Source organism: Lucilia cuprina, chromosome 3 (genome assembly GCF_022045245.1).
Source record: "Lucilia cuprina isolate Lc7/37 chromosome 3, ASM2204524v1, whole genome shotgun sequence".
Taxonomy (NCBI): Eukaryota; Metazoa; Arthropoda; class Insecta; order Diptera; family Calliphoridae; genus Lucilia; species Lucilia cuprina.
The window spans coordinates 35,062,162-35,084,307 of NC_060951.1; the positions used below are offsets into that span (position 1 = coordinate 35,062,162).

General features: G+C 30.7%; 1 protein-coding gene across 5 annotated transcripts in view; it reads right to left on the reverse strand.

Moving 5' to 3' along the window:
• Positions 1-22,146, reverse strand: part of LOC111682267 (protein scalloped) — a 215,887-nt gene that overhangs the window by 93,089 nt on the left and 100,652 nt on the right. For 2 of the 5 annotated variants that reach the window (XM_046946981.1, XM_046946980.1), the window contains exon 1: positions 13,954-15,243. The exons of 1 other annotated variant lie outside the window; for it this stretch is intronic. In XM_046946981.1, coding sequence (XP_046802937.1) covers positions 13,954-14,062 — 109 coding nt within the window. In that variant the 5' untranslated portion in view covers positions 14,063-15,243. Of the gene's footprint in view, positions 1-13,953; positions 15,244-22,146 lie in introns of those variants that run through there. 2 more of the 5 variants (XM_046946984.1, XM_046946983.1) reach the window with 2 other exon arrangements.

The window sequence follows — 22,146 nt, forward strand, 5'->3', positions numbered from 1 at the left end:
TTCTAGTTCAGTTCTAGTTCAGTTCTAGTTCAGTTCTAGTTCAGTTCTAGTTCAGTTCTAGTTCAGTTCTAGTTCAGTTCTAGTTCAGTTCTAGTTAAATTCTAGTTTAGTTCTAGTTTAGTTCTAGTTATGATCTAGTTCATTTCTAGTTTCGATCTAGGTCAGTTCATCATTCACATCTGTTTAACAGAATGAGAATTATCAACAAATTGATCCTCTAAAATACTGAGAGCTGTTTAGGGATTTGATAATCCTAATGTCCGACTAATAAAAGCTTAAAACTAATACTGTTTTATAAACCATTTCAAACCAGATATAAAAACAAAGCTCATTCAGTTTAAGATTTTTTTAAAATTTGTAAGTTTTACTCAAACTCTGCCTCAAGCTTTTAAATATTTCAAGTGTATTTTCTCAAGACAAAAGATATATTTAAAATATGTTGGAACACGTTCAAACATTCAATTATTCTTGTGAAAAAAAGCAAAAAAACTGAAATAATTTAATAGTAGAACTCTAATACGTTGTGTTTTTTCAACCACTTACAACAAAAAGAGAAAACCGTGTAAAAGAACACATTTAAAATGCAACGAAAAGTTAAAAAAGATAAAATTATTTATGTGTATTTACCTTCAACACTTTGTTTTAGGTGTAAATAAGAAGAAGTAATACAAGAAAATGTATAAATAAATAAAAAATATTATTCTATAGTTTATCATCTTAAGACGACTTGTTTGGAAAACATTTGCACAATGGGTAGAAGAAGAAACTATATGACAGAATGTTGGAAAAATAAATTGGAATATTAAAGACTTTGATAGTTCCTACATATCCAAAAAGAAATCAAAGAGAGACTAAGAGAAACGTTGTCAGCCATACGCAAGATCACATATCGTTATTGGAAGTTGTTATATCTTCCTACTCTGGCCCCATTGTGTTAAGTTAGTTTTTCGTCATCGTAGTGGTCATTAGAACAGAGCGAGTGTTTGTACATATCCATGTACCACTGCCAGTACAAATTTCCATTACCATTATTGAAATAATAATAATAATTCTATATACAACTCACATGGTTCGAAACATGGTGTTAAGGTGTGTTTTTTTAAGAAAACGAAACACAGAGAAAAAAAAGGCCTTTAGACAGCAACACCAGTAAATTTTCACTATTCGCACTTGCACACACTCTCGTCGGTTGGTCGTTCGATTGGAGTAAGTGTTCAAATGTATGTTTGCAAATGAATAATAAATAATTCTGCTGAAAGTGCAGAAATTACAAACAAATAAACATATGTATGTATGTACATATATATTTTTGTTTCATTTTAATATTCAGTTAGTGTTTATTTTAAGTTTATTGTTATTGCTGTTGCAGCTAAAGTTGTCATTATTTTTTTTTTTTTTTTTTGCTGTCTTTGTTCTGCCATCTGATCTTTAAGGCGATTGTGTTTATACAAACAGCATTTCGTTGTGTTTTATTTTGTCTTGAGAAGAGAACGAAAAGGTAAATAAATATTCGCACTGTCAATGTTAAAAACAAATAAACATAGAAAATGTCAACGTTTGGAGAGAGAAGGGGTTGCGTCTTTGATTTCTGAAAGAAATGGTGAAATGCACTATAATTTGGATCGTATTCCAAGCTATAGTCCAGACGATAGTACACTCCATAGCCTAGTCTATAGCCTAGAATAAAGTCTGGAATACATTCTAGGCTATAGTCTAGTAAATATTCTAATATTCTAGTCTATAGTCTAATATAGTATAATCTATAATCTAGTATATAGTATAGTCTATAGTCTAGTATATATTCTAGTCTATAGTCTAGTATATAGTCTAGTCTATAGTCTAGTATATAGTCTAGTCTATAGTCTAGTATATAGTCTCGTATATAGTCTAGTATATAGTCAACAGTTTAGTCTATAGTCTAGTCAACAGTCTAGTCTAAAGTCTAGGCGATATTCCAGTCTATAGTCTAGTGTTTAGTCTAGTATATAGTCTAGGCTTTAGTATAGTCCGCAGTCTAGTTTATAGTCCAGTTTATAGTCTAGTATATAGCCCATTATGTGTCTATAGTCTAGTCTATTGTCTAGTATATAGTCGAAACTATAATCTAGTCTATAGTCTAGTCTATAGTCTGGTCTATAGTCTATAGTCTGGTCTATAGTCTATAGTCTGGTCTATAGTCTAGTCTATAGTCTAGTCTATAGTCTAGTCTATAGTCTAGTCTATAGTCTAGTCTATAGTCTAGTCTATAGTCTAGTCTATAGTCTAGTCTATAGTCTAGTCTATAGTCTAGTCTATAGTCTAGTCTATAGTCTAGTCTATAGTCTAGTCTATAGCCTAGTCTATAGTATAGTCTATAGTCTATTCTATAGTCTAGTCTATAGTCTAGTCCATAGTCTAGTCTATAGTCTAGTTTATAGTCTAGTCTATAATCCAGTCTTTAGTCTAGTCTATAATCTAGTCGATAGTTTAGTATATAGTCTAGTTTATAGTCTGGTTTATATTTAGGTTTACCATCTGGTCTACAGGCCAGCCTATAATCTAAAATCTATAATCTAGTTTGTATTTTACTTTATAGTCTATTCTAGTCCAGTCTACAGTTTTTTTTATATATCCTGGTCTATAGTCTAGACTATAGTCTAGTCTATATTCTAGTCTAGTCTATGGTCTAGTCGATGATCTAGTTTCTACCATAGTCTATAGTCTTTTTTTATAGCCTAGTCTATAGAGTCCCACAGAATCAGTATTCCTAGTTTTTACCTATTAAAAACAATACTCCCATGTATTATTGTTATATGGGCCTCCAAATTCAGTCAGATTTCTTAACCTTTCAATTCAAGCAATTTCGTGCAAACCATAAATCTTATTGTTACACATAAACATTTTGCGCAAAAATTAATTGATAAAAACTCAACAAATTACTGCTCATTTCTGTCGTAGAAGATAAACATTTATATAGTTTTAGTTTTACTTGTTGTTTTCCTTTTCTTTTAATCAGCAACATTTGTCAGCGATAAAAAAACAAACAAACAAACAAGTAAACTGAAGCAGCAGCAGGAAAAGTAAATAACAACAGAAATAAAAAAAAGATAATTTGCTATAATCTTAGAAAAAAAGGGCCAAAATTGTGGGTGTTGGGGAAAAAAGAAAACGCCAAAATATTGGCTTTAATTTACATGATTATTAACATGTATTGTAAATAAATTTTTCTTTGGTAAATCAACTTCTTCTTTTAGAGACCAGTTTCCTATGAAAAATTATTATCTTGAAAAAGAAAAAACTTTTTTATAGAAAATTACACTGTAAATCAGTTAATGCTTTTAAAAACGCCATTTTAGCATCACTTAATGAGTAATAACTAAAAGAAAAGAATAGAGTAGCGTAGAAAAAATAGACAAAGAGTTATAGTAATAATAATGGTTTGCAAAAAAAAATCTACAACAAGAAAAAAAACAAGACAAACAAGTGATAATATCAAATTAACATACAAACACACATACATAAGCATGTATGTATGTACTAGATAGACATTACACAGAAAATATAAGTTAAAATAGAAGTATATTTATAAGAAAAAAAACTTAACAAGTAGCAGCAGCAATTGACAATAACTAAAACTACACTAGACTACAAGAAAAAAGCCAAGAAAAAAAACGCTTAGTAGACAACAGTGACAAAACAGGAAATGAAACACAAGGATGCTAAGTGTGTTCTAGAAAAAAAGTAAAAATAAACTTAATTTTAATTATAATAGAAATTTGTAGTCCAGTGTTATTTGTTTATAAAACCCGATAAAAAGAGAGAACATAAATAAAAAAGAATATTGCAAAAAATACAACTATTTAATGTTTATTTGACTTTCTTTTCCATTTTAAGTTAAAACTAATAAATAAGAAAACAAAATACATAAAAATAAACCCAAAACAAAAAAATCAGCAAAAAAAGTAAAAAAAGAATTAAAACTAAATAAACATAAAAAATTAAAAATAGCATGGTTTTCTTGTGTTCGACACATAAAGGGAGAGTTTGCTGTTGTTTTTGGTTTTTTCAGTTGATTTTAACCGGAAGTTTAGACATGTCACGTTTACGTTAAAAATCATCAGTACACCATCAAACTAACAAAAATTAAATTTAATTTTTGCGCTATTTCGCGTGTGTTTTTTTTTTTCTTTTTGGCACAGTCAAAATTTACACTTCAAAAAGGCCCTATATATTTTTTTATATGTTTGTTTAACTTTATTTTATTTTTTTATCTATTTTAAGTTGAGTTTTCTGTTTTATATAAGAAAACATTTTTTCAATTGATATTCTCTTCACTCAGTGCTATTATTTTTTTTTTCTTTTTAAAGATTGTTGTAATAAATAAAAAAAACTATTGTGATCAGACTTTTAACATTTAGCAACAAAAAAATACATATATCTGTGTATGTACGACAACTGTCCCTCTGTTTTATGTCTTTGTATGTAGGCGTCTGAACAATACATCACCACAACTTTGTTGCTACACTCCCTATTTTTTTCTTTTGCTAGTTTATTTATCATGTTTCTTTTTTTTGCAAACTAAATGATCTATCTTCTTTTATTGTTATTTCTTCCAGTAGGATCTTAAGTTAATACTGGTTGGGTTTAGAACAAATTATAGTTTTAGGAAATGTAGAACTAACTAACTAGAACTGAACTAGAAGTGAACTATAACTGAACTAGAACTGAACTAGAACTGAACTAGAACTGAACTAGAACTGAACTAGAACTGAACTAGAACTGAACTAGAACTGAACTAGAACTGAACTAGAACTGAACTAGAACTAAACTAGAACTGAACTAGAACTGAACTAGAACTGAACTGAACTAGAACTGAACTAGAACTGAACTAGAACTGAACTAGAACTGAAATAAAGAGTCCTCTATGCTTTCCATTGAAGCATAATGTACAATAAAGCCTCAACTATGGTTACGTAATTTAGGTCACTATGTGTAATAAATCATGTCTTCAAACTGTAAATTAGGAAAATCTAACGGTGAGAATTATTTAATGATTACAACAACAGTTGGTCGGATCGCCCTCAAGAAGTATACTATTTGATCTTAACCTCTCCATTCATAAACAGGCTGACCGATCTCTTCTTTTACTCATAAAATAAGAAAACCCTTTTTTAAAGAACAACAACTACAAATTAAATGGCGGCTCGTTTAAGATAACACTTTTTAAGCAGCAGACCGAAAAAAGAAATTTTTCAAAATTTATGTTAAATTAATTGACACACGCCTGTTTTCTTCTTAAAAAAAAAGAATTAAAACCGAAAAGTAAAAATATCAATAAAAAAGACCACTGACTGGTGAAAACCACAAAAATTAAAAAAAAAGTAAAACCTTAACGACAGAGAATTCAGAATCTTACTTTTATTTCGTTAAGAATTGTGTTTAAAAAAAATGTTCTTTTGTATATGACGAATGATGAGAAGTTTTTTTTTCATTTAAATGTTTAATATTCTTAGGAAAAAATACAAATTCAAAAAATTTATATATCGAGATACAAACAAAATAATAATAAAGTTTTAAACTCATGAATATTAATAAACCAATTGATTGTGTAGAGAGACAGAAAACAAAAATACTAAGCGGTTGATTTGATATTGTTGTGATGGGGATTTTGCTGCTTCTTATTAAAATATTATTATTATTATTGTTGTTGTTGTTGCTGGTTTTAACAGATATCTCTTCTTATAGATAAAACAACAGCAACAACAACAAACAACAACCATTATTAAGTATCTTTGACATGAGTGTGTTTTCAAGAAAATAAAAATCTATATAAATAAAATGAATTGAAAAAAAATAAAAAAACTTAGTTAATAAAATATACGAGAGTATAATAAAGATACGAAAATGAAATGAATACAAATCAAGCCGAACAAACTAAACATTGAGAATAAAAAGCAATACAACAGCAACAACTACAACAAAACTAACCGAAACGATCCGCAGCAAAACCAAACCTAACTTTAAGACAAAAACAACCTCTACTTACAAACGAACATGTCTCTGTTTTGAATATGGCTTGAATAAGAAACAACAACATCAAATTTAAAACTGGCCCAACAACTTCTCGTCTTGCCTTTTTAAGCAAATGATCATGTGTGTGTATGTATGTACGAGGCGCACAAGTTTAATCCCTCCACTTCGTCACTTCCCTCCTTCTCTATTCATTTATATTTACGTTTAAAGACTGTCAATATATTTCTTTGGGTCTATTGGGTGAGGGAGTAGGTGCTTCACAATCGTCGTGCAAAATGATTATTTATACATCCAGCAATAGTGCTCCTGTCAAAAAACAATAACTGAATTAGAACTAATATAGATCTGAACTAGAACTGAACTTGAACTGAACTAGAACTGAAATAGAACTGAACTAGAACTGAACTAGAACTGAACTAGAACTGAACTAGAACTGAACTAGAACTGAACTAGAACTGAACTAGAACTGAACTAGAACTGAACTAGAACTGAACTAGAACTGAACTAGAACTGAACTAGAACTGAACTAGAACTGAACTAGAACTGAACTAGAACTGAACTAGAACTGAACTAGAACTGAACTAGAACTGAACTGAACTAGAACTAGAACTGAACTAGAACTGAACCAGAACTGTACCAGAAGTAAACTAGAACTGAAATAGAACTTAACTAGAACTGAATTACAAATAAACTAGAACTGAACTTGAACTGAATTAGATATGAACTAGAACTGAACTAGAACTAAACAAGAATAAAACTAGAGCTAAACAAGAACTAAACTAGAACTGAAATTGAACTGAACTAGAACTTAGCTAGAAACCAGAGCCTAACTAGAGCTAAACTGATCAATTCTGATCAGTGTGATTCACACCTTCAAAACTATTTCTTTTCTTAGCCAATGTTTTAGCAATAAAGCGGGTTAAAAACAGCAACAAACTAACAACAGCAGCAACAATAATAATAACAAAAATCAAGACGACAACAACAAAAACTCTAAACACGGCCCAAAAAACAAGACTCGTGTGTTTAAACTTTAAAGGTTTTTTGTCTTCGTTCAAAAAGAGACTTACAGACACACAAAGTTTTAGTTTATTTATATTTTGGATTTTTTTTTTCAAAATCTGGCCAGGAATTAATAAAACAAAACAATAACAAAAACCAACAACAATAAAATTAACCAAAAAAATATGTATAAGCGCGCCTTAATTTTTTTTTGTGTTTTGTTCACATTATTATAGTAGTTGTTGTAGCGGCTGCTGCTGCGGCTCGGGTGTAGTGGATTATTTGTTGTTGGTTTTTATTTAAAGAAGGTGATCAAGCCCAAAATCAACATAAAGCAATAACAACAACAGAGACACAAGAAATGAAGAAAAAAACTGACAACTAAACAAAAAAAAAACAAAAACTAAATAAAAAACGAGTCCAAGAGAAAAAAATATAAAAAAACAACAACAATAAAAACGTCTGTTGTTGTTTTTTGCTGGGCCAACGTGAAAAAAAAAACATTAAAAAAAGGTAAAATAAAACCAACAACTAAAACTTAAAATGAGCCAAACAGCAAAAATATATAGCACACACTCTAATAGAGCCTGACACTTGGGCTCTTCGGGAACCAGAGCTTTAATGTTGAAAATGGAAAAAATATAAATACAAAACAGTGGAAAGAGTAAATGAACCAAACAATAAAAAACGTGTTTATTTTGCAGCCATGTATGTATATCTATCGCTATGGGTGTGAGTGTGGACCTGTAAAAACTAATACATACATATCTGAGTACAAGGAAGCACTGTGGGCCAGGCAGAAATATATTTTCCAAAATTTGCTTTTAAGGTTAAACCGAACTAAGAACTACAACTGAAGAAGCACTCAATTACAAGTGATTAAAATTGAACCAGAACTGAACTAGAACTGAATTGGAACTGAACTAGAACTGAATTGAAACTGAACTACAACTAAACTAGAACTGAACTACAACTGAATTAGAACTGAAGTAGAACTCAGCTAGAACTGAACTAAAACTGAACTAGAACTGAACTAGAACTGAACTAGAACTGAACTAGAACTGAACTAGAACTGAACTAGAACTGAACTAGAACTGAACTAGAACTGAACTAGAACTGAACTAGAACTGAACTAGAACTGAACTAGAACTGAACTAGAACTGAACTAGAACTGAACTAGAACTGAACTAGAACTGAACTAGAACTAGAACTAGAACTGAACTAGAACTGAACTAGAACTGAATTGGAACTGAACTAAAACTGAACTAGAACTGTACTAGAACTGAACTAGAACTGAACTAGAACTGAACTAGAACTGAACTAGAACTGAACTAGAACTGAACTACAACTGAACTAGAACTGAACTAGAACTGAACTAGAACTGAACTAGAACTGAACTAGAACTGAACTAGAACTGAACTAGAACTGAACTAGAACTGAACTAGAACTGAACTAGAACTGAACTAGAACTGAACTAGAACTGAACTAGAACTGAACTAGAACTGAACTAGAACTGAACTAGAAATAAACTAGAACTGAACTATAAATGAACTAAATCGTTTTAATATATTCTTAACTTTACTTGAAAATATTTTCCCTTTATTTGGCATTATCTAACCACTGTGCTTAGTGTACGTCGCCAATTTGGCAAATATGACCCATTAGGAAAACTGGGTTGTTTTGTGGCTGATGCTTGCTGCTGTAGTTGTTTTGTTTAGCTTGCAGACATAAAAAATCATGTTTAAAATTTTAATTTTTTTTTTTTTGCAAAAATTATATACAGGAAATCTCTAAACATTTTCAAAATTTACATGTTGTCTCTTTTTTTCATCATTTTTCGTTTCAATTTAATTTCATTAATCTTAATTAATTGTTATTTAAGAAAACAAAAAACTAAACAGAAAAATCCAAACAACAACAATAATAATTTAAAAATAAAACATAAATTTATTTAATTAACAACATGTGTTGATTTGACTTTTTAACATCATTAACAAAGTTAAACATAAATATGTAAATAATATAAAAAAAGAAAGAAAATGTGCAGCACAATAAGGTAAATACACCGTGAGAAAATTTTCTTTTTAAAGCGTTTACGATGGAAAAAATTATTAAAAGAGGGAGTAAGAGTGAGAAAGAGTTAAAGAGGGAGTGTTAATATAGAAAAGGAAAGATTGATAATCTTAAGTTAAAGAACTTAAGACAGGTGATTAACAAATATTTAAATGTATTAATTTGTTTAACATTGTGTTAATTAATAAAATAAATTACACCGAAAGAAATTAGCGTAGAAGAAAATGGATCAATTGTTTATTCTAAACTTTGAAATTGAAATGTAGAGTTATACTCACAACTTTAGTACATTACTAATTCCAACTGATAAAAAATGTGCTTACCTGTAATGAAAAAAAAAGAACGAATAAATTTTGGATTAGTAATAAGATATAGAATAAGTAATATAGTATAAATGAATGATTAATCTGTGTAGATCTGTTTATATATTCAACAAATACAAATTCATCAGCAATTACAGAAATAAATGATAAATTGTATTTGAAATTTATAAAATTCTCAAGAAATCCTTAGATTAACTTGCGGTTTTTACATTGACGTAATATGAAATATATATTTGAAAAAACAATTTGTTTTTAATTTATTTAAATAACTTATTTTTAAAATACTAAACAAACTTTTTTTTGGAAAATTACTAATTCAAGTTAAATAAAGCAAGAGTTGCACCCTTTTCCCGAGGAATTAACCAGGAATCTTATTATGATACCAATTCCTTCCCTTTGAACAACCGATAAATCCTGAATTTATTAAATTGAGTTCTATATCGCTACACAGAGGTACGTCTGGTTCCACATTGACAGCAAAGACTTTATAATGTTGTCAACATTGCAACAATTCGTTGTCGAAATTTACATTTTATACACATCCGTTGTCTGAATGTTAACAAACATGTAAGCTCACTATACTTAATTTAGATTTCGACAACGAACTGTTGCAATGTTAACAACGTTGCGTTGTCTATGTTACATAGTGTTGTCTTACGTATGTATATATACTTTGAAAACGAATATTATTGAACAATTGTGAACACTTTAGTGTCAATTTGTTACCAGGCTTTTATATTTTTTTCACCCTCTTCCTAATCTGCAAATTTTCGAGAGAATCAATAGCGTAATAGAATACGATTCTCTTAAAGGAAACTTGAGACGCCAGGCTCCTTTAAATCATTTTTGTAGAATTAGTTTAAGTCATATCAAGGGACAAGGTTTATAATTCAGTTATTCTTTGTATTATAAATACCCATACCTACGACTTAGCGGAGATACACCAATAAATTTGGTTTTTCACCATATCTTAAGCTTTCAACTCTCAATGAGTAATTTCCTCGATATTTTACATTTCTCTGGAATATTTGAGAATTCTGCTACAATTCCGAAATTCTTTTATTGTGTTTCCAGCAGTTCGACAAAGAGTAATTTACATCTAACGGATGTACTCTTTTTAAACGAGGGTGAAGACAATCGTCCCCTTTGTAAGCGAGAGAATGGACACTTGCTGTCTCGTCTATAAGACATTTAATTTACCGATATCGTTGTTAATTACCCCCGGACTTAAGAAAAATGTCACCACATTTAGGATCTTCATTTTAAATCTCATCTATTTTGCACATTCTTTGATAACAATGATTTTAAGCTGTTGAATGTTTATTTTTTTAATATTTGAAAAGCGAAGTATATATCAGACTACCCCGGACATATTTTTACAACAAGTCTAGGAAAATAGACATTTAAAGGGTTGAAGAGACATATTCTGAATAACAATCTCCTTGGAAGTTCTTTCCCTCTCTGATATATACATATAAAGCATACAGTCCGGGAATCAACACTCTGTGAATTATTGTTCTTTATTGTCCTGACTATCACGCTATCTGTTCTTGATTTGAGGTTAATTTCGGAACCCGCATTCATATATAGAAACTCTATAGACATTAAGCTGAAAACATATTGCGAATATTAAGGCAGAGATTCATACTTTTTAAATCTTTGGCACTATATATGGAGCTCTATTAGTTCCTCATATGGATGTATTATACAAAATTTCTCTCTCCACCTAACTTTAGGTGAATGTGTTTATTGTTAGATAAACCCATTAGATTTCTTAGGTCAGATTAGTCTGTATAACAACCGATTTACCCATGTGGTTGATCTGATTTATGATGATCAATGTCTCACAATTTAAAATCATCATTATCACCAATAGAAGTGATAATTTTTTTTCCCTTTTAATTTTCATTTTCCTCGAAGGGAAAATTGATATCGTAAACTTGTTGTGAACAATTCATTCACAATAGTTGATTTTATTTGGAACAGCTGTTTAATGTTGAAATTTTTTTCCCGACAAAAAAAAGTTAGTGAACGAAAAAAGTGAAAAGGAAACATATTTCAAGTGAAGTTATGATTGGCGATAAGGGTGAATATTAATCTCTTATATTAACATGATCCCGGTTTTACATAAAGCATCTAATGTGGAAATTTAACTGTTTAAAGGAATATCACTTTGAGTCATCTGTTCCTGATTCTATTTCGAAATGTTCATGGTATGATATCCTATATGAAGGTATTTTCTAACAATCAATAATTTTTAATATAATGTAATTGGTATAAGGACACTTTTCTTAAATAGGTTTTTAACATAACTTTATTAGCCGATATCATTCGAATTATCTTCCGGCTTTTAGGGGTCAACCAGTTTGCATTCTCTGATATAGACTTTCGTTGGTAGTTAACGGCTTCCTAGGCCTGTTATTTCCCCCAGTTTCAAATGCTTCGACCATAACCACCAATTTGGAGTCAATATTGGGAACATTACCCCCTAGCGGTAAACAATATTTAAAGTGATATATGTATACTTTTAACTTTTTTTGTTTACTAACTTTTTGACTTGAAAAAATTTCTATATTGCAAAATTTTGCGATTTTATTTTGTAAACAAAAAACAGCTTTTTAGAAAAAAATTAACTATTGCGAATGAATTGTTAATGAATGACAAGTGGGTTCTATAAATCGGCTTTCGAATAATAAAACAATCGACTTTTTGTCGAAAAGTCGAAGTCAACTATCGAAAAGTTTACAAAGTCAATAAAAGAAAAATGTCGTAAAATGTCGAAAAGTCGGAATAATTCGAAAACCCGAAAATAGTAGAAAAAAGTCAAAAATAGTCGAAAATTTAAAAAAAGTGAAATGAAGTCAAAAACTTTAAAATAGTCGGAAAAACTCGACAAAAGTAAAAAATAGTCGAAAATAGTCATAAAGTCGAAAAGTTCAAAAAACAACAAAGTCGAAAAAAGAAACAAAAAGCCGGAAAAAGTCGAAAATAGTATAAAAAAGTCAAAAATAGTCGCAAATTTAAATAAGTTAAAAAACTCTAAAATAGTCCGCAAAATTCGAAAAAAGTAAAAAAAATAGTCGAAAGAAGTCGAAAATAGTCAAAAAGTCGAAAAAAATCGAAAATAGTCATAAAGTCGGAAAATGTAGAAAATTAAATAAACTCGAAAGAAATAAAAAAATAGTCGAAAAAAGTCGATAGTAGTCGAAAATAGTCAAAAAAAAACGAAAAATCGGAAAAGGTCGAAAATAGTTAAAAAGTTGAAAAAAATTTAAAAGTTGAAAAAAGTCCGAATACCTATGTCGAAAATAGTAGAAAAAAAGTATAAAATTAAAAAAAAAGTAAAAAAAGTCAAAACTCTAAAATAGTCGAAAAATCTCAAAAAGAAAGTAAAAAAAAATTGTCAAACAAAGTTGATAGTAGTCAAAAAGTCAAAAAAATCGAAAAGTTGAAAAAGTCGAAAAAAAAATCAAAAAGTCGGAAAAACCCCGAAAAAGTCGAAAAAAATTCGACTTAATGCAAAAAATGGAAAAGTCGACTTTTTGTTTCAACTATAGAACCCTAATGAGTACTTGGTGCATTTCATTTCTCTATTTTAGAAGTTAAAACTTTATTATAGTGATATTGTTACGGAGATTCCAGAGGTTCATGGATCATTATTATGTGGACCATTTGTTTATAGCAATGACCGCCTATGATCCCAAAATTTCATTTAGTTTCCAATAAGATTTTTTCCAAATTCCTATCAGAATCACTTCAATTGTAAACACATAATATTCTTCTAAAATTTCTCTCAATGTAGTTTTGCATCTCTTTCAAAAAAAAAAGTAAATAAAAAACTCTACAAAAACAACACTAACAAGAAACAGAAAACAAGTCACTTTTTCTTGTTAAACGACAAACATACACACACACACACACACAAACATACACCTCTGTAGGAAAAAAAACAGGTAAATGAAACAAACAATAAGAAGAAGCAGACGACATAACAACAATAACAAAATAAGATCACATTAGGAAGGTGGAAAATAATATAAAAAAGAGTTTGATAGTGTCACAGCAAAGGAGAGGGGAGGGAGGGAGGAGAAAAAACTAAAATGACAACAAATGTGACATTTATACGCAAAATGAAAACAACAACATTTAATAAAAGATGAAAATGTAAAAAATATAAAAATAATAATAATGATAAAATTAAATGATACGGATGCAAAAAATTAAAAAAAAAACATGGAAGAAAACGAGAGAAATATGATGCAAAATAAGAACAAAAATTAAGAAGAATATACAAAACAAGAGAAAGCCAGAAAAAGGCAAGAGTGGAGTTAAGACAAATTAAAAAAAGGAGAGCGTAAATATTAAATTAAAGGGGAGAAAGGAGTAGAGTTCATTAATTGATTGATAAATTTTATGTTCCAAGCCAAAGGGTTAAAGGTCGTAGACAGGGCAAATGAAATTTAGAAAAAAGTACCAAATAGGTTTAAAATAGTACTTTTTTTCGTTTTAAATAAACTTTAGAGAACAGGAAAGAAGAGTTTACCTTTTTGTTTGGTATCATCACCATTTTCCAATTGATGACTGACCACCAGATTATTTTGCAATTGCAGCAGGCCACTGCCGCAAGTGCCAGAGCTGGTAATATTTTTCATGCGTAATTTTTAATAAAAATAAAACAAATTAATAGAATTTTTTTTTAAACGGGGAATTGAAAGATTTTTTCTGTTTTTGCTAAAATGGGTTAATTTTTTATAATTTTTAAAATTTTTTTTAAATGTTTATCTTTTTCTTATAATTTCTAAGAAATTTATACAAATTCATTAATTTTTTTTCGTTTCTTTTAAGAGTGTATAGGAACAAACAGCAGAGAATGCTAGAGGGGATTTTGTAGACGATGTTGTTAATGAGTTTTTCGTATTTTTCGATGATGAAATAAAGATAAAAATAGGCGCGCTTCTTTGCTGCTAGTTTAAGATTTTAATTTCTTTATAATTTATTAAAATTTGGCACTTTTTTAGTTTAACACAATTTTTTTTTTATTGAAAACTTTAGATTTTCTATTTTTATGGCATCAATTTTTCTTAAGATTTTCTTTTATTTTTAATATTTTTTTCAATATTCTTTATGTTTTATGTTTTCTTTTTTATTTATTTTTTAATTTGCTTTAGAACAGATGTTTTTTTTTTATTCAAAACTAAAGGTTAATGATCACTTGGTTTTATAAATACTTTACGATATTTTCTTGAATTTTCCTTCTATTGATTTTTTGCACAATTTTTACACTTCATTTTCTTTAACTTTTTGGCGTAACAAAAAAACCAGAGAGAGAGCGCACCACGCTCTACAAAACAGTGTGAAAGGGGGAGGGGGAACAACTTTAGCAGTAAACAATGAGAGCGTGATCTCCAAAAGAAAACCAGAACTCTATAAACTTTTTCTATACTTTTTTTTACGATTTTGTTGCAATATTTAATTATCAATTTTTTCACTTTTTTTAAATTTTCAAAAATTTTCTTTAAACAAATATGGCCACTTGAATTTTTACACCTTTATTTTAATTAATTTAAAATCATTTACAAAATAGGTACTTTTTTTATATTATTAAACAATATCTTTTTCAACAGCCCTGCTGTGGATTAGAAATGGCCAATAATTTCTATTAGAACCATTACACCAAAAAAAAAAGCGTTAGAAGCCCCTTAGTTTTATTTGATATTATAGGGTATAGAAATATGTATATATTTTTTTTCTTCCGAAAATTTCTTTGAACCAGCCACAGAAAAACGCGTTAAAAACGATCGCGCAGAATCAAGAGAACGTTTAAGACTAAATGTATGATATCAATGAGTTGTTTAGTGGAGGTAAGAAGGTAGGGCTCCACACATACAAAAACAACAATTACTTATGCTCTCCCAAAATATACTAAATACTCTTGTGTAGTAGCAGGGCTGGAGAAGTCAGTACTGTTACACTATATCAATATTACAACTTAATTAGAACTGAACTAGAACTGAACTAGAACTAAACTAGAACTGAAATAGAACTGAACTAGAACTAGAACTGAACTAGAACTGAACTAGAACTGAACTAGAACTGAACTAGAACTGAACTAGAACTGAACTAGAACTGAACTAGAACTGAACTAGAATTGAACTAGAACTGAACTAGAACTGAACTAGAACTAAACTAGAACTGAAACTAAACGTGAACTGAACTAGAACTGAACTAGAACTGAACTAGAACTGAACTAGAACTGAACTAGAACTGAACTAGAACTGAACTAGAATTGAACTAGAACTGAACAAGAACAGAACTGAACTAGAACTAAACTAGAACTGAACTAGAATTTAACTAGAGCTCAACTAGAATTGAAGTAGAACCGAACTAGAACTGAAATAAGTTAAGATGATGAATCCAAAGTATTCGGTGCAAAGAGGTTTAATTAAAAAACATTGACAAGGGATTCACATATAGTCTCTTAGGAATATTGGAAGTTTAGGTGAACTCACAAAAATGGTATCGGGGCCCCAAGTAAAGAAAACGAAATGACGAATCAGACGTAATAAGTCCGAAATTAGATTGACAGACGGATTCTGACAAATAGAAAATAAGTGAAGAGAGAGGATATTAAAACACCGAAAGTCTTGCGAGTCCAATTATTCCAGATATTACATCCCTAAGTGTTCATGAAGCAAAATGCTAGGGAAATTCATCTAGAAAACTGATTTCTTGAATATTTTTTTGAAATTCCAATTTTCCATACCTGTATATTACTCAAACATAAGAAAACACAATAAAAGAAAGGCAACAACTATAACTTGGCTCCCCATTCACAATATTTAATTTTTTGTATTCGGGTATGTATAACAAGAAGTAAGAATAATAGGAAAAACCCATTAACTAAAAAAGTCTACACTCTCCATCATCATCATCATCACCACTATACGATACTCTCCTAAACAAGAAAAAAATATAAACAAAATCAAACATATTGAACCAAAAAAAAACACAATAAAAACAAACAAAAGGGAGCTCGCAGGTGTGTGTAAGTGCGCGAGTAATAGAGGTTTAACAAGTTATTATTGTTGTTATTTAAACACTTGTCTACAAACTAGAGCTCTCTGCATCACACTCTCTCACTCGATCTCTCTTGTATGCTTCTTCTTGTCAACGCTCCAAACAGAATTCCCCCCTTTTAACGAAAAAAAAATCAACAAAAGTTTTGTTTATTGTTATTGTATGGGTATGCCAAGCATTTCTATAGGAATGTAGAATATTTTTTCTCTCGCTCTCTTTGTATATGATCCCTCTCTCATACACATAACATAACAGTGACTGTTTGTATGTCCACCAAGTAATAACAGAAATATTTTAAATATTTTTGTTATGAGTTGTTTATTAGTGGGGGAATACGTTCTGTTATTGTTGCATTTGGATCGATGTAACTTAACATTAATGTTAATTTAACATGACATTTATATATTTTGCAGTACAGTTTTGTTTTGTTGCTTATTTGTATTGTATTTTAATTAACAGTGTAACTGTGTCTACTGTGTAACTGTGTCTACTGTTGTTGGTGTTATGAAATCATTGTTTACATTTTGTTTTTGGTTTTTGGTCGTCTTTCTTGTTTTCTATGTGTGTGTGTATGTATGTAATTTAAGTTTAATTTATTAGCAAAATTATGAAATTGTATTTTTATTTTATTGCTGTTGTTGTTGATAAAATGTAATTTGTTGGTGATTGTGAAATCAAGCTATTTTAAGATCAAAGTATTTTATTTTGTATTTGTTTTTTTTTTTTATTTCAGAATGAAGAGATTATTAATTTACACCTGTTGGTTTATTCAAAGAAATTTAAAGAACAATATTTAATTGAAAAAATTCTGAATATATTTTGACAATATGTCTGCAGATTTCTTGCTGATCGTGTTATTTAAAAGAGAAGTGAATAATAATGATTTTGGGAAAAGAAATAGAAACAACTTTGATATTAACGAATGCTAACCGACTAGAAATCTGCGAACGCACGAAACGATATATTAAAAAGAGACGTCAGTAGTTATGAGAGCATTTTCATCATGATTTACCCGATTAGGGGTTTAGTTTTATAAAGACACGCGAAGTTGAAAATTGATCTTCTAGCTTTCTCTTTCCTAGTAGTGCTGGCATATTTTAAATTTGACCTCTATTACAAAGCTGCATATTGTAATGAGGTATGATTTCAAATGTCGAAATGTGGCGAGAGATACAAATTTTGGATAAAACCAAGACATGCAAATCGAATCGAACTCGTCCTTAACGATCTTTATTTCTCAGTTGCAAAAGGAATGGAAAAGAGAAAATAACTTTACATCTGTTCTGCGAATGCTCGGTTGTAGCTGTCAAAGCAAACTGACAACTACATATTGCTTAGCCTCCGTGTGCTAACCATCTGGTTATAGACTTACAGAACTACTAAGATATATCACAGATACACAGAGGAAAAAAAGCTATACACGGCTGGTATTAAATTGATACTAAAGCGTTTATAATTTTTCAATCCCTTTACCAAACGTTTGTTAACACGTTTAACACACGTGCTTACCACGTTTTTTAACATTTTGACAAAGAATTGTTGCAATGTTGACAACCCAAAGTTACATAGTGTTGTCTTACGTATGAAATATTATAAACATTTTGGTTTCAATTTAGTAACAAGTGTGTATATTTCTTTTCCACTCTGTGTACATATCTGTGTCGATATACACAGGGAAAACTCTTGATTTTGTTTGTGGAAGAAAGAGAAAAACATGATTGCACACAAAATCATAAGTTTACCTTGATAGACTGCCCGTTAATAATGCCGGGTGTGGTTTTGTGAAAACGTTATCCGATCGAGCTTGCTTGGGTATTTATGTATAGTAAACTAACCAAACTATACTGAGCATTCTCAGAATAATTGGTTCAGAGAGACCGGGAGTTGAACGATCAATTCAGCAACAACGATTTATGTCAATGCTGCAACAACTTACGTTCAATCTTAGCAAACAATTTCCTCCGTCCACTCTTTTCCATATTGGTTTCTGTCCAATTCTATGTTGAGGCAATGTTACGCACAGAAGCATAAGTTGCCAAAAATCAATTTCGTCGTGACGTATGGAAAATAATTTGGAAAACGTTTTGGAAAATGAATATCGAGATCATATCAATATTCTTTCGAATATCTGCTATATTCATGGTCAAACGATCAGTGTATAAATTTGACTTTTCACGATCTTCCACTTTTGAATTTTCAATAGAAACGATCCTATTTTAAACAAGATTGACTTTCTGAAACGTTGTTATGAACGATGGATGCTTCTGAATTCACTTATCTAAAATCATTAGAACTACTCTCCGGGATCTTATGTTAATTGCCTTCATAGTATTTCAAATATCTTGCGATTTTACGTTAAATTTGACTTTCAACGATCTTCCTCTTCTAAATCTCCTATAGAAACGATCATATTGTGAAACAAGACTGACTTTATGAAACGTTTTTATGAACGTTGGAAGCTTCTGAAATTACTTATCTAAAATCATTGAAACCACTCTCCGGGATCTAATGTTCATTGCCGCCATAGTCTTTTAGATATCTTGCGATTTTACCTTAAAGAAAATTTACTTCTAATTAGATGGTTTGAAGTTGACTCTACAATGCTCTGATCGAGTTAAGAATTCTGTAAGTGATTGCCGAATCTTTGCGATGGTGTATTAATTTCGAGATGTATTTGAAAACTTCAAATGATCAATTCTGTAGATCTAAGGGTGAACGTTTTAACGTTAATATTCAGTTCTTCAAACATTTAGGGCTTTCACTTGTGTGATTAAGGCTACTTACAGCCGTGATGATAGTTCATTGATTTGAAGGAGCGCATGCTAGAAGATAAAATTTTAAATAACTTCTGTGGAAGTTTCAACAATGAGAATGAGTAGAACACTTTGTGTCTGTGGTCACCATAGCCCGTGTGTATTTCCCTAATTGGTGAGTCTCTTTGACGTTTATATTCGAAAGATACCACACTCCTTTCGGGTATTACGGCGAAACCTATTCTGGACCAAAGTGAGTCAACTTCACGATGACTGCAATCAATATTGGGAATATTGACGGAACATATTCTGGATTAAAGCGAGTCAGCTTCACGATAACTGGGGATCCTAAAGATACTTGTTGATGTTTGGTTAAATCCCTTTATAAGGAAATGTCTCGACTATAGTCTGCATTACAATTTGAAAAATTGTGTCCAGTTAAGTTCAGACTGTCGGCTAAAGTCGTTCTATTGTATCGTCCATAGTCTGGATTATTGTGAGGACTATATAGACGAGACTATAGTCAGGACCTTGATTTCTATCCAAGGCCTTTTCATTTTCACATTATAAGTTATCAATTTTTTTTTCAATTCTAATTGATCACGACTTTAGCTACCTCATGTTGGGGCTGGCTAGCAAACCGAAACATTTGGCAACATAGCAAAACCTATGACTGACGACAATTGATAACCACGTCAAAAGCTAACTGCAGTCTTAAGGCGAATCATAATGATGATGATGACGAAGTTGTTATACCACGTTATACGAAAACAGTAACATCATCGTCATCAACGGCATAAACAGCAGCAGAAGTAACTAAGTAGATAGTAATAGTAGTGGCAATAGTTGTTTTGCGGTTAAGTATAGCACAGCCTACGCCAACAACTTATTGTGGTGGTTATTGCTTAAACTTTGTCCCCTCTATATGCAGTGTGTGTGTGTGTGAAGTGCTGTGGCATAGTATGAGTTGCAAGTTGTACCTTTTGGTACAAGTAATTTGGTTTGTGGTTAAAAAAAATAACAGAAAACATGTTTCACAATTTTACTTTACACTCTATACTCATTACACAAGATGAGTCAATTTCTTATTGCAACACTCTGAGGAGATTTAAAGTGAAGAGTTAGGGCAGGTAATGAAGATTAGAAACATCCTCCCGGAAGCTGTTTTGCTAATGTTCCATGTTCTAATGTTCTTTAGTTTTCTATGATTCTGCTAATGTTGCATCAATGCAAACACCACTCTCTCTCCATCTTTCACTCTCTCCTCTTTAATAAGTGTGATGTGGCAGATGAATGGTAAAATTCATAGATTTTACACGTACAGGCAACATAATGGCAATAAGTTGCAGTTACACTGCAAAACATTAATGGTGCTGGTCGTGGTTATGGTGTTGATGATGATGAGGATTGTGACGACTTTTGGTTGCTAATGTTGGTGGCAAAAAAAATCACAATAAATATATTTCTGGCTAAAATCTCTGTTGCAACTGTTGTATTGTGTGTCATTGCGGTTAAATACAGTCGCGTTCAGTTGCTTCCTCTGTTACCGGTCCCATAACTCCTCTTTAACTGTCTTTATCTGGCTGGATTGGGGTTTTTGTTTTTTTTTTCTCTTATTAGGTTTAACTGAAGTGGTTTCTGTATGTTTGTTGTTGTTGTTTTTTGGTTTATTATGGTTTTTGGAACGGTAATTTTATTTTTATTACTGCACCTTTTTCATAGTTTTGTTTTTTTGTCAATATTCGACCTATCATCTAAGAAGCAGGGCTTGGTGGTATATTTAATTTGTTTTGTTAGTTTGTGTTAACTATCTAGAGTAAAACTATGAGTACCTAAGTGTCAAAGAAAGTATAGAGTTTTACGTATTAAGATATTTGATCAGAATGTCAAGAAACTCTTACAGTTTTTAAATAAGATAAATAATGGAATCTTTATATTTTGGTTTTGCAAAATATTGCTTTGAATAGAGTTTGCAGAAATTTCTAGTTCAGGGGTATCTCAAGTTCATATACTCTCTCCTTCTCTATTCTTTACATTTCGAAATTTCCTTATGTTAGACTTCTAAATCTTTTGCAGATGACAGCAGCATTTGACATTCCTATTCATTCAATTATATATCAGTCATAGAGTATGTGGGAAACTTTGAAACGTTGATCCCAGATAGAACGTCTTGGTCGATCGGAAATCTATAGGAAATACCAGTAGGAATCAGTTGTTATACCTGAGACTGAGGTTCTATATTAAAGACCCAGAAACCGTCTACCTAATCATAACACAAGCTTCCAGGCAGAAGTCCGAGCAATAACGGAATGTGAAAAATTTGATTAGAATAAATATGGCGCCCACAGTTCTTAATATATTTACCGACAGACAGGAACCAATTAGGGCGATAGCATATGATAGAAAAAAATCTAAGATCATATTGAATTGTAAGAAAGCTTTAACTCAATACTCTCGCAGCTAAATCATTCGAAGCAACAAAATTATGGGTAAGAGGATCCCACCCATATATAATGAAACGGTGGGTAGAACCACATAGATCCTATAGGGTGATCCTGATGAGAACAAGGCGGGAAATCTCCCGAAAATGAGCATGTCTGATGTAAGCATTATGGTACTAACATCCGTGCGGATTCAGACAAATGTAGAGCATGTGGAGAGGACAGTGAAACTCTGTAGCACTTTCCTTGTCATTGTCTGACATTCGTCGACGTGAAACTCTGGAGCACTTTCTTTGCCATAGTCAGGCATTCGTCAAAGTAAGATCTAAGTATCTTGGAAGTAATGTTATTCCGGAAATTACCTTCCTGACTAACACTGATTGAAAATGGAATTACATCAAGGAAACTGAGTTTCTAAACATTGATAAAGGAGCAATAGGCTCGTTAGCAGCCTAGGTGTATTTC